Source organism: Grammomys surdaster, unplaced genomic scaffold (assembly GCF_004785775.1).
Source record: "Grammomys surdaster isolate TR1022 unplaced genomic scaffold, NIH_TR_1.0 150, whole genome shotgun sequence".
NCBI lineage: Eukaryota > Metazoa > Chordata > Mammalia > Rodentia > Muridae > Grammomys > Grammomys surdaster.
The window spans coordinates 4,020,850-4,035,398 of NW_021604608.1; the positions used below are offsets into that span (position 1 = coordinate 4,020,850).

Genomic DNA, 14,549 nt, shown 5'->3' on the forward strand with positions numbered 1-14,549 from the left:
AGAGAGAGAGAGAGAGAGAGAGAGAGAGAGAGAGAGAGAGAGAGAGAACAAATCTCACTGCTTCTTACCATTATCTATTATTTCTATTATCCATGCTCTACAACAGATTCACAAATCATACATGTATTTTTTAAAACAATGAACTCATTATCTCACTATTATTAATCTAAAGAGTAATTAACCTTTTATCTCCACCTCTATTCTTCATGGTCACTACAATAGTAGAGACAGGATTAAGTCATAATTCCCTGTGAATTAGAGGTTATCAGGAGAAGGTACTTAGAGAAGACACTGGACAGAAAATGAATTCTAAATTGTAGTCAAATAAAAGATAGATGATGTAGCTTAAACTACTTAAATGTAGGTAGGAAAATGAATGAAAATGATCAAGCTGCCAGGGAAGTCATTCTGAAGGGTTGGAATGGAAAGAAAAGCAGAGTTGGTGTACCAGGCAGCTGTAAAAGGAGCCATGCAAGCTGCCAATGGAGAAAAATGATCAAAAGTCCTTTCTGTGACATCAAGGAACCAGACAATGCTCAGCAAGGAAAGATATCCCAAAAAGTGAAATAGTGATACCTATATTCTATGGGTAACCAGTAGCTACCCAACTGAACTTAAAGCCCATGCAATAGGGGGAAATTCATGCCTGGAATTCTAAATTTAGTCAGCTTCCTATGGTTGGTGAAATAATGAAACCTAGTGGAGAATGAATTATTGCCATTTTCCAAAATCAGTATGACCTTTGATTACATTCTAAGTAGTTATTCTTATATCCACATATAAGTGTAGTTCTCACCCTTCATCACAGAAGCTTCTCTTTAGGACAGTTGAAGAGCACTAGAAAGTCACAACTAGGCAAAATTCAGAGATCATCTGTCCACTTCCAATTAATACATTTCAACACAACCTTTACATTTAAGTCTCAAGGAACATTGAAGAAGATGGGATAAAGAGATTATGAGAGTCACAGGACCAGTAAACTTGCTATGAGTAAATTTTCTCCCCTCTAGAGAGGGGGAACAAAATAGGGAAAGATGGGGAATATGTTGAGTGACGTTATCCTGAGAAGGTTTCCAGGTTAATAGGTTAATAGTGGTGTGGAGTTTTCTACAAATGTCCCAGTAGCAAATTCCCTAGTGATTAGGCTAGGAATTGTTTGCAATGAAATGAGGGATTGAAATGGCCACTCATGTTCCAGTGAGTATAGAGACCCATGTAGAGATTACTATGGGCAAATGTTCATATTTCAAAGTTTTTGTACTTTTTATATAAAGATGTCAATTTGCCATTGTTCCAGTCCAACACAATTGCAGAAAGAGAAACTAAGGGGCTCTTGAAACCTATGCAGAAGTTAGAATCAATGAAACATTATGATTACAGAGAACAATTTAATTTCTACATTTTGGGCCACAGCTCAGGTAGTATGTATGAATAATAGAAAATCTCTGAGGATGATATGTGTTAATCTGGCCTTCTACTGACCAAGAGGTTTCTATTAAAAAATCTGTTAAAAAAACATGAAGCTGATAGGCTCATTTGAGTGGCATTTTATTGCTAGAGAAGACAGGCTGGAAATATCACCTGACACATCTTGCACTAATGAACTAATTGGCTCAAAATGGCACCAAGGGGAATATAACAGTGACCATATTCTTCTACATTTTGTCACATTCATAAAACAGCACTGGAATTTTGTGTTATGCATTTCCATTGAGCTGGCTGAGGCTGGTCATGGACAGTATGCAGACATACTAGACAGTTTATAAAGGGTTTCATATCATGAGACTGTCGTCGTTAATTTCAGCTTCCTGCTACCTAGTCTACTGTCACTCAGAAGTCTCAGTCTTCACAGTTAGAAGCCTTCCTGTGGCATCCCTGGGCATGATTGGATGATACTGATTACTGTTCCCATTAGGGAAGAATCATGTCAAGTTGAATGATAAATAATTTCCCACAAATCTTACTGTTATATTAGGGAACATAAATGAATTAGAGGAAGTACAAAGAAAAAGCACCACTTTCTTATATTTTACTATTAATTTATAGGTCCTGTGGAAGTTACTATTCAAGCCAAGTGTAATCCCTGTTTATCAAATCCATGTAAAAATGATGGCACCTGTAACAATGACCCAGTTGACTTTTATCGATGTACCTGTCCATATGGTTTCAAGGTAAGTAGAAACCACAGTGAAAAGACATTACTTCCTATGATATTTCTTCCTTCTATGTTGTATATTCTTTCTCTGTGGGCTGAGAGCTAGCTTGTTTCATTTGTACTAACTTGAACATGGACATTTCTTCTCCAGGGCCAGGACTGTGATGTCCCCATTCATGCCTGTATCAGTAATCCATGTAAACATGGAGGAACTTGCCACTTAAAAGAAGGAGAGAGTGATGGATTCTGGTAAATATCCTGGCTGTGATGTTCTTTGTCTGAAGTACCATAACAAGATTAACTAAATAAATGAGCATGATCTTTTTGAAACAAGAAGCTATTGTTTCAAGAATATTAGTGTTGAGACTCTGTACTGATTGGTCCGTGAAAGAGACAGCATAATATGAAAAATTATCAAAGACATTACAGAGATCTCAGTTCATAGAAGTACAAAGCGTTAAAAGTTTGGAAGAATGCATATCGTGATAAATCAAGTCATATTATGACAACACAAGGTATCGACTCTTTAGGCATATTAATAGCCAGCTAGTCCAGTTCTACAAATCATTCATTTATTTTTGGATTTGCTTTTGCTTTTATGAAGTGTGTGTACTAAAAAGATGCAGTTCCCACTGGAACAAAAAAATTAATGATTTATTTCCAGGACACAATATAAATAGATAAATACATTGTGTATTTTTTAAGCTATAATTATTGAGTCATATGGTATAGTGGATTCAGATGTAGTTCATGAATTATGAAATATGGTATTTTTGTCACTTCTTTTTTGTTATTTTTATTTTCACATATGTTACATCTCAATCAGTTGCTCCTCCCTCCACTCCCCATCTCCCCTCTACCTCTCCTCAGAAAGCAGAAGCTCTCCCAGGGACATCAACCAAACATGCTGTATCAAGCTACAGTAAGACTCTGCGCATACCATCACATCAAGACTGGACAGTGCAACCCAATAGGAATAAAAGTGTCCCACAATTAGGCCAAAGGGTCAGCAACAGCCCCTGCTCACACTACTAGGACTCCCACAAGAGCACCAAGCTACTGAGCCATAACATTTATTTAGAGGACATATTCAGACCCATACAGAGTTCCCCATGAAACCCAGTCAGTTGGTTCTGTGGGTTCTGTGGGTTGTATTCTCAAAATAAATTCTTTATTAATCACACTAATAATTTTACATAAGAACAATAATCTACTGCTGAACCTTGTTAGAAAACTTACTTTTAGAAGAAATATACTCAATTTCTTTTATAAAATTGTCTCTAGTTTATGTATGCTTCACTCAAATATTATTTTGATATCTACTCTAATGAAATATACAATGCATTTCCACTGAAAATTGTATTTATTGAGACAAATAAAATGTTTATTTTACTAATTAAAGCATATTCTTATGCAATCAAAAATGCACCCGGAATGCTCTCTGAGACCAACTTCTCTTGTTTTTATCCCATCCCTATCAACTCCAACTCCTCCCAACAAGTCCCTTTCCCAGATTCCTGTCTTTGTGATACAGAAAATGTTCGTATTATATAGCTGCAAAGAGTAAACCTGACATTTATTTATTGTTGCAAACTATCAAGTACCTCACACACAGAATTATAGATGATACAATTTTAAACGTCAGAGTCTCACTTTTATATTTAATTGTGTTTGTGCGTGTGCTCACATTTGAGGGCATTTGCACCACAAGAACAGAAGTGTTGAATTTTCTCATAGTTGGAGGTATAGGTGCTTGTGGACTGCCTGATGTGGACACTGGAAATAAAATCTGGGTCATCTCTAAGAGTAGTAAGTTCTCTGAACCACTGAACACAAGATCTGTGAGAAATTCGATCAAATAAAATCCTAGCATGAACTGGAGAGGGGCTCATGAAGCCCACCTGTAGCTGAAGTGCTATTGACAATTGGTGGCTGCTCGTAGAGCAAGAGTCAGTTTCCTCCAGGTTGTAGGCCTTGAGAGGCTACCCACATTTCAGTAGGTAGCCTTACACCCATGCACATGTAGACGACACTAAGTAGGTTCTATGGGTCAAAACATGAAGCTGTTAGGCAAAAGTGATGGGTTATAATGGAGGTATCTAATGGAAGGCAGAGTGGACAGATTCAATCAGAGCATGTTATATCCATATATGAGATTCTCACACAATAAACAATTAAAAAATCAGAACCAATCTTCATTTATTTAAAAAGGTGAGAATTTACCCAACATGAGAATAGCATATTTAGGAGAAGTAAAGGAAATTTTGCGTGTCCTTTACTTTAAATGTGTTGGGATTAATCGACTTTTAAGACCCTGGAGACTTTCACCGTCTTGTAGCCCTCATAAAATTTTCTTCTTAAATATTCTCTGATTTGTTAGCTAGTACCTTAAATTGCTGCTTACAGTACATAATTTTGAAGCACTTAAAACACCAATTTCATGTAAGATTAAATGTTTTGTAATTGTTGTGTATATTCATTCTCTTTAAAATATTTAGACCACGATGTTTTAAAATGCACCCAGAACAGTTTCTTGCCTTTCTTTCCCTGATGTTCAGGTGTACTTGTGCTGATGGGTTTGAAGGAGAAAACTGTGAAGTCAATATTGACGATTGTGAAGATAATGATTGTGAAAATAATTCTACGTGCGTTGATGGAATTAACAACTACACATGTCTTTGCCCACCGGAATATACAGGTATGAAAGGGAGGAAATGTGTCATCAATCAGTGTATCAATTTGATATTATGTTTATTTACCAAGCCATCCTTTCTCAATAATTGGGAGAGAATTGTAATAACAGAAATGCACAGGGATTGTTTCAGCCCAGCAAATAAAAGATGCAGCACACTTGGTTCTGTGCACCTTTCTTTATAAGGTCAAGATCTGTAGAGTAACAGAGGATGCTGGCATGCTTAAACTTTTGAACCCATTATTCAATTACATTTGTATTCAGACTACTTTCCCACTTCAGATTTTCCCAATGGATATTTGTGCATTTTTTTTTACATGACCAAAACACAATTCAGTACCTGAGGTTCATAATGTCCATACTTTTTTTTAGTAGTGAAAGTTTCCCTATAGGAAGTTCTGTCCTTCACTTGGTGCTCCATTGGGAAGATGAGCTTTTTGGAAGATCTTATGAGACTATTACTTTTTTACCAATCCTTGTTTCTGGATGATAAACCTGATCAGACTATGCACAATGCTAACCTTTTTTTCTTACTTTAGATCAGTTTTCTGTAAAATTAGCAGCAAGTTTCTGCCTTGCCTATTTTGATAGAATAGCTTTTCGGTTGGTTTGTATGGCTATTCATAGGAAGTGTCATAGTCAGCTTTAATTCTAACAGAGCATGTGAAGGAGACAGAAAAAGGACAGTAGTACTGGGGTGCATCTAAAGGTTAACACACAACTAGATTCTGTCATTTTTTCTGAAGCTGCAATCTGCGTTCTACTTGACATTTTCATTTCTTATATTTATTTTCATATAATAGAACATATGTAATAATTGAGGATAGTGAAATAAGACATAATATAATTACATTTACAGTTACAGTTACCTAAGATTACAGTTACCTAAGATTAATATTTTTAAACATAAATACAATCAACTTTCCAAGAGTTCTGAAGGAATAATTTTTGAAGGTTGTTATGCAAGACACAAAATTTTGCATTACACTAAATGTCTGTCTTCATAGGAAAGAATTTTTGTTATGGGTAAAGTGCACCATAGAGTAATGAGGTTCCATTTTGACAATCTAGACATGTTTAGATGTTTCTAAAGTTGTCTTTTCTGTGGAGTTTTACAAGTAAAGCACTAGATATATACACATTGATGAATAGGTGGGTAAGTAGGTAAGTAAATAGATGATAGGTACATAGATAATTGATAGATTTACAGAAATATAAAGATAGAAAATTAGATGTATAAATTCATACATACATAGCTATCATTCTAAAAGTCAGGATCTAATCATTTACTGTTTTTCCATTAACAAAATATAGCAAGTGTATTTGAACACACCTTTGCCAGACAGAATTTTGTTGTTACACAGGTCTGCCTTCCTATCTCTGTATTACAAATCAGATATATTCCACTAGCTTATGGCCATAGAGTTAAATCTCTTATACAAAGCCTGAGAATCTAAGCTCTATTGGACTGGATATTTATACGGCTGTAAGAAGTTTGGTGTTTAAATAAGAATGTTTCTTAGTCATCCCTAGGATAGAGATGTTTTCTTTCTCCATCATTATTCAAGTTATAGAAAAGGCTTAAGAACCCACTTATTTTTGAGACTTTGGTAAACCACTTTATTTGATTCTACCAGGGAAGTAGAGATCCCAAGCACTGTAAGACTATTAAAGCTCTCCATGTTCTGCTGGATACAGAAACCAGAAGTTTATATACTCCTCCTGGTTTAACCAAGGCAACAGATCACATGTATGTTAATCTCCTTGTATGTCTTTCTATGATAATTTGCATAAAGTCGCAACACATCCAACTTAATTTAGAGCATGTCCTGCTGCACTGGCTTTCGATTTTCTACCTTTTATTCTAGATGAGTCATAACAATTTTTGACTGTTTCTCTTACCTGCTCCACTTCAGTTCCCAAGCTCTTGTGTGCCCTCCAACAGAGTTCAGTTCCATGTTCTCTCCTCTGACAGTGGGATGCAGTCTGCTTTCTCCAACTATGTCAGGTTTCATTCTTTTCACTATAAGAATTCAAAACTTAACTAAACCCATTGTTTGACAAAATGTGGCTTTCATAGAAGTTGTCATGAAGGATCCTGCCATGAGTCTGTCATAAATGAGCCTAAACACCTTTACTCTTTTACTTGTAGCTACTACAATGTTGCTTTGCCTTAATTTGGGCAAAGGATCAAGACAAATATTGAACTGGAGACTGTGTGAGGCATAGAGCAAAGAGATACTACCTTCATTACGTTGGATTGAGTCTCCTGGGTCAAAAAGGATTTGACAACTTGGCAATAGAGAAGATACATAAATGGGATGAATTCATAAATCATCTCTTAACTGTAGAGTTTCATGCACATCTGAAGTGAGTGCAGTTACAAAATGTCAAGGAATCATCTCCAGATTCTGAGACTGGAGGCATATAGGTGACCTTTGCTTACAGGGAGGCATAAGTCCGATTCTAGAATTCTGTGTCCTGTTTAATCCACATCTACAGTTACAGAGGAATTTCCTTATAATGGGACTTTGCTGTTTCAAATTTAACATGGAATCTGATTAATGGGCATGAGTTCAGAGAACAGGAGTCCAGCTAAACTCACAGAAAATAATAATGTTGCCATTGTTTTAAAATCATCTAAGCTGTCAGTTGCTTTTTTTTTCCTTTCATTTTTTTTCAGACTGTCCGTCAAATGCATACAGTGAGAACATGAATTCTATTTGATAGCAGCAGATAAAGCTTCACTAGGAAAGCTTGTAAAGCACTGTGGTAACAATCCCCACAGTTAGCATCTATGTTGAGACGTACAGTTGTCAATGGAGAAAATTCAGAGACCTGAAGAGAATCTGACAAGGAAATCACCACATAAAAAGCAGTCTATAAATCTGAGCTAGAAATATTTTAAATAGGACGAAGGCTTGAAATATATTTAGAAATGTATAGAGACATAGTTAAACCCTGAGCAACTAAACGTTACAACATGTGGTGAATGATGTATTCCCTGCCCTCTTCTTTTTTTAAAAGATAAAAAAAAGGACTGATAACATAAACTGTATAGATCAATAGGGTTTTTCTGTTATCTAAACTTTACTTAATACACATACACACTTTAATAGTCAGATATATTGCTCTCTACATATTAGTATTCTCTACATATTAGGTCTACTTCTATCCAAGCTGGGAGATATTTCTTTGCTAGTATTATTCAGGAAAGGTTAAAGTTTTAAAATTTAGTTGCATGTGATTCTATATTAAAGTCAGTATTTGAAGTATGGGAAAATAAGAATTTAGTGATATTAATTTTTTAAAAGTAATTCTATATTTTTAAGTTAGTTTCAGAGATTTGGGGACTTGATTTGTTTAATTTTTTAAGAATTCATGTATAGTTCTCATAAAAAACATTTCGGAGAGCAAAATTTTCAAAGAATTCCTTAAAGGTATGTAAACGAAAACTAAGGCTATGGTATGCCTACATTATTGAAACCATGTAAATCTTTTCCTATGTAGTGTTAAATGTGGAGCTGATCTGGAAAAACTAGCTTCGCATTAGTAATTATTGGGTTGGGGTATGATTATCGTCAATAACTCCACCCTCTCAGGGCCACATAGAAGTATGAATGCTCTCCAGATTTCCTATTAAAACAATTATTCAGCACAATGGCAGTGTACATAGTTTGAATATTCTCAGAGTCTATCTTATGCAAAATATAAAGAACTCTTTAACTTTCCCACTTTGTTTCTGGGCCACTACACAAATGTTCACTCCGCACCTACTACAATAAAGCAGCAAGTGTCACTCACCGGGTTTAGGTGCCAATCTCTAGCTCTGCTGGGATGGCTTTTACTTTTGCTCTATTCTTCTATGTGTTTGTGTGTTTAGCCAGCTGTAGGTAAGAAGTCTATGCCTGGCTTCAGTTTGCTCTCTCACACTGGCTTCTCTGTTGTTAATGCTGCGCGTTGGCTTCTGTGTGCTACCCTTACATTGCAATGTAAAAAGTCTTTTGTCTCTTCTGTCTTTGTCGCTGCCAGCTGCTAATCTGAATGAGGTGGAAAAAGGTTAGTTGCTCTTTTTAAGTCTATTATGCTTTTCCCTTTAGTTCTCCTCTTTTAAAGCTACTAGATTTTACCGGGTGTGCTGGATAAAGATGTTGACAAGAGATGAAGTCAGCGAGTGCTGTGTCAAATCATTCATATAGATCCTTAATATGTGTATAGCTGCATGAAACACTATAAAATGCTTCATTGACACTTACCTGATCAATTTATAGAAGGCTGTGGTAGAGCTCTGACTGAGTAAAATATATGTCTAAAATCAAAAACTTACATTTTCTTTTTCCTACTCGTCCATATGCTTTTACATTTTTAAAGACATCATGAGAATATATTATTTATATAATGAAAACTGTAGGTGCTTTAATACAGCATGTATACTATATTTAGTAATAATATTGAAAGTAGTGAAGTTTTTCATAAGTTTAAGTCCACATATTTACTATATCCGTAAAAAATATCTGAAAATATATATAGTAATTGAAACACTTTATAGCATATGAATGGGGTTGCATCTCAATGATAAGTGACTTACTAAGCTTGTATAAGACCCTGTTTCCAATCCTAGCACTACAGAAATAGTATAGGTAAAAATAAATTACCCATACACGCACACACACACACACACACACACACATGTTTCTAATATACAGGTAAACAGTGTGCTGATAATATGTGTCTCTTTGACTTGTATATACATAAGCAATGTATTAATATGAAATAACTTACCACATAAATATTAAAAAGCCCAAGAGATTTATTTGTACAGTGAAACTTTCAAATCGGTATTGCTGATTCTACTGAGTTCTAGGCAGTTTTCTTAAAGCGCGTTAGAAAGTTTGGTGCCTAGTCACTAACATCACTGACATCCACTGGGCTCCCAAATACATCGAGAGCCCAGAAGGGGCACATAGTTGTTAGAGCAGTAGCCAGGCTGAAAGCATTTCTTAGAATATTCATGAGCATGTCTGTTGAAGTCTAAGAGTTAGCCCTGAGTCATTGGGTTTCTAAAAGACTTTAGGTCCTGCGTACAGGAACTAACAGTGTGTGCTAGTCTTGATGGGTCCTGGTATTTAAGAACCACTTGCAGTATTATAAGGATGACAGAGGAATATATAGAGTATCTCCTTCTCATCTGTTATTGAGCAATTTCTTTTCTGTTGCTGTGTTCAGGTGACATACTGTGTTTGCTTGCCTAGTCATATTGTGTGAAGAGTGAATTTGAAAAATATGTAAAAAAAATGCTTTGACCTTTTAGACTGGCTTCCTATGCTGCTGTAAATGTATTTAGTACGTTTTTGGTTTACTGTCCTCTTTCCATTTTATGAGTAAAAAACAATTGGTGATCTGCCTAAGGCCAACTGTATCTCCAGATCACAGCAGAAATTGTTCTGCCATGAGAATATATACTTAATTAGTAATGTGTACACATTCTTAGAAACAAGCTTTAAATCACCACGTGGTTTTATAAGCTGACTATATTTTGCACTTATAAATTTTATAAACATTATAAAAGATGTATTACTACAAAGAATTAGCTGTTGACCTGATTTTCTTTTAAAGCAAAGCTTTGTGGCTGGTTGAAATAGCAGTGATATTTTAAGTCTATGACTACAGACAGTAACTGCTGAGCAATAACATTATAAGTCAATGGGTCTATGACTCAATGTATGTTTCCTCAAGAATGTACACTCTGAAGTATAGTGTTTACCTGAACCTACAGAATCCAGTATAACCTTCATACCTCTTGCTATAACCAGTCCCACTTGAAGCTATCCCCAGTCTTGGCTACTTTTCATATCATATAGTATTGCTATTAGTTTATTCAAAGCAAGCTTTCTTTACTGTTCTGATTGCTAGAGGCAGTCATCTTATGGACCTTTGAAAACAACAATGAAAAGAGTATCTAGGAAAATGTTGAGATAGTAAAGTTTCATATTTTTGGAATATTATGGAGCAGCCTGATGAGACAGGTTGTGTTATTTGCGTTATCTGATGCCATTTTTTCAGGCTGAAGAATGGAAATTTGGTAGATAGCTCTACCTGAGAAATGTGTGCGTGAAATAGATCTTTCCATGTTTTTACTAAGTTTATTTTACTTTTAAGTTTGTCTTAGTCAGGATTTCTATTCCTGCACAAAACATCATGACCAAGAAGCAAGTTGAGGAGGGAAGGGTTTATTCAGCTTACATTTCCACACTGCTGTTCATCACCAAAAGAAGTCAGAACTGGAACTCCAGCAGCTCAGGAAGCAGGAATTGATGCAGAGGGATGTTACTTACTGGCTTGCTTCCCGTGGCTTGCTCAGCTTGCTTTCTTATAGAACCCAAGACTACCAGCCCAGGGATGGCACCACCCACAATGGGCCCTCCCACCTTGATCACTAATTGAAAATATGCCTTACAGCTGGATCTCATGGAGATATTTCCTCAAGGGAGGCTCCTTTCTCGATGATAACTCCAGCTTGTGTCAAGTTGACACACAAAACTAGACAGTACAAGTTTTTATTTTTAATACTTTTTGTAAACAGAAAGACTGTACGTAGGGATAAGTGGTCATTTCTCTTAGCTCTTGCATAATGACACCTGCACAGTGACATATTAAATGTGTTGGACAAGAACATATTGAAAACTGAAGAACTCTTGGCAGTAATTTTAGGCTTTCTGCATCATTCTCAATATTTGTGATCTCTTCATAACAACAGGGAAGCCTGCTGTTGCTTTTGTATTGAAACGTATGAAGTCTGCATTTCAAAGTCAATATTGCTGTGGGCATAGCTGAGGTCTCCAATAAGGAAAGCTAATTCTTTACCCACTTTAACTGGAGAAAGAAAGTACTTTGGCAATCTTGCAAGGTCATGTGGTTTCTATTCATCTTCCAACCTTTCAGGGCTTTCTTCAATGTATTTGAATCCCAGAAAACATTTTAGAGGAACTATTTGCTCTCATTCGTTCACAATGACCACTGAGTCCAAAACAACACTTTAATTTAACCAGTCTTATTCCATCTCATTTGGATTTATTTCCTTTAAAAACAGAGTCTAATTTTTTTGTGGACTTGCAGTAACTATTAAAATTGGCTAAATTTTTTAGCCATAGAAATCTTCCAAGGAAGTATGTCCTCTCTAGATTTGCTTATTTGGAGAGGTGAGTTTTTCCATCTAAAAATGCATAAGATGTTTGCTGAGAAAATATCTAAGTCAAGACACTGCTAAATATTGAAAGTGATACAAAACTCACCATGCACTTCCGTGTTCACCCAGCCAACAATAGCTGTGTCCTCAGCTTCAGGTTCAAATCAGGTCATAGACATGGCTGGGGCAAAGCCATCACTGCACATGTCTCAAGTGCATTCACAAATAAACACAGAAATGATGTTGGGGATAGACTTTGTCACGGTGAACATTGATCACACTATGTGACAATCAATTATGATTGAGCAGCCACTGATAATTTCATTTAGAAAGCAAAAATTCAGAAAATGATTTTTTTGTGTCTTTCATCCTATAAAACATCTAGGGACCTGCCTACCTCTCAAGTCTCTGAAACCTTTCTATGCTGAACTGTGATTCACTTTATTATTCACTTTACAGGGTTTACCTATAGCACAACCCACATTATGCACAAACCACATAGGATGCACATCTCACAGGGAGGACAGCTGTCAGTAACTCAATATCTTCAAGATGCCACGGCCCTCTGCACCACTCCCTTATACATATATATTAACAACTGAACTTCATTAACTTTAGAAAATGAGGGCCATCTGGATAGTTCAGTCATATCTTAGGAGTCAGTTAGTTATTTCTAATTTAGAACACAAGTTTCAGAATGGTCGGTCCCCCATAAAACAGTAGATTGTTAAAGGGAATTCTTAGGAACTTGGTGTTCAGAAATCATCCCTCACTTACTGACAGAAGTTAGACCATTCATTGCTCTTATCACTAGTAAGCATGCTAAATATTTACATGGGAGACTCGATATTTATTTGACTTTGCTAATATACTCTGACGCCTAAAACTGTTGGTTTTCATGCAGTATGCGACACATGCCTGCCTTACATCAACAAATAAGGAGAAAACATAAGTATAATCTGTCCTTCATATCAACAGACTGCTTATCTGAACACTCAACCAAACATGGATCATGAATATACAAGGAAGCTTATCTCTGGGCTAAGTTTGCATATGCACTTTTTTCTTGTTCATGTCCTCCAGGGCATGACAACCATTTGCTTTTACACAGTGCTAAGGAGATTGCATAATCAAGAGCTGGATTAAAGTGTATGCGACAGTGATTTAAAGCCCTGACTGCACTTGCTGAGGGGTTCAGTGTGTATCACCCACATCATCTGGCTCACTATCATCTGAACTGAAGCTCCAAGAAATTCAATGTTCTCTTGTGGACTCCTGGGCACTGCACTCACATCCACAAACCACACGCATGCACACATACACACAGATACACACACACACACACACACACACACTTTCAAAATAATAAAACTTTACAGTTTGCCAGGAGATATGCCTAGGTTATAAGCAAGCACTAGTCCATTTTACATACTGAGAGTAAACAGCAGCTGCCAGGATGATCACTCAGGGTCCTAAGGTTGACTGTACTTCTCTCTCATGAGAACAGATGGGACCCCTACAACGTATCTGAGATTCTGCATTTACTTTTAAAATTCGGGAAAGAGAAACAACCAGATCTGTTCTTCTTAACTGTTCTCAAACATACCACTTGTGGGCTAACACATACAGTCCCTCTGTTACTGGACCCATCTTGATGTTTTACAATCTTAGTCATTTTTTGCAAAATAAATTGTAAAGAAGACTGACCTAGGATTATGTTCAAGGAAGGTTTAACTCAGAACACAGTCTCCAGCTGTTTTTTTTCTCTTGCTCCTTTAGGTCACCTGTGCCTTCTACACCTTCATTAACATTTAAAATATATTTTCCCACAAGCAACGAGCAAGCCAGTACTAACCTTTCACATTAGTCTTTTTTTTCCACTGAGTACATGATTGATGGCAATTGAGATTTCCAAAAATGTACATAAAAGAACCCCTTGCCCTTGCATGGTATATTTTAAAGAATAAAATTCTATGCAGTTTATCAGGTTATTTGCATATTTCAACACCTTCTTTTGCTTATCTAATGCATATATAATAAAATTAATGCAATCTATCCAGGCTTTTCTTACACAAAATTGAAAGCACAAACTCTCAAAGAATGATGTGTTTTACTTTACAAGTGTGTACCCTGGGGATTCACTCAAGAATTCAACCACATTTCCTCTCTTGTTACAACTGTACTTACAATTGTCATAACTGATTAACTTTAACACTAGAATTCCGATTCAGTTATTTAGATTGGTGCACTGTAGTCCATCTCCCTCATATCAATATTAATGATATCAAAATAACTACTTTGATTAGATTTAAGAATAGCTTGCATTGTCAGCCCCTCATCCTTCCCCATGCATTCACGCATCCACAATTTTCAAAATATATCACCAGATCACATATCTGTAAGCAAAAGGAAAAGTGAATCTAGGTGGACTAGCAGATGTTAGCCATGGTAGGAACTAACAGTTGAGTGTCCACCAATACCATCTAATAGTCTTTTTGTTCCCTTTGTGCTAGACA

General features: G+C 36.2%; 1 protein-coding gene across 5 annotated transcripts in view; it reads left to right on the forward strand.

Annotated features, from left to right (window-relative positions):
* The window catches only part of Slit2 (slit guidance ligand 2), a 320,684-nt gene that overhangs the window by 273,925 nt on the left and 32,210 nt on the right, over positions 1-14,549 (forward strand). For 4 of the 5 annotated variants that reach the window (XM_028765192.1, XM_028765190.1, XM_028765193.1 and 1 more), the window contains 3 exons: positions 2,047-2,171; positions 2,307-2,404; positions 4,714-4,853. In XM_028765192.1, coding sequence (XP_028621025.1) covers positions 2,047-2,171; positions 2,307-2,404; positions 4,714-4,853 — 363 coding nt within the window. Of the gene's footprint in view, positions 1-2,046; positions 2,172-2,306; positions 2,405-4,713; positions 4,854-8,879; positions 8,907-14,549 lie in introns of all 5 variants that reach the window. The other variant, XM_028765191.1, reaches the window with a different exon arrangement.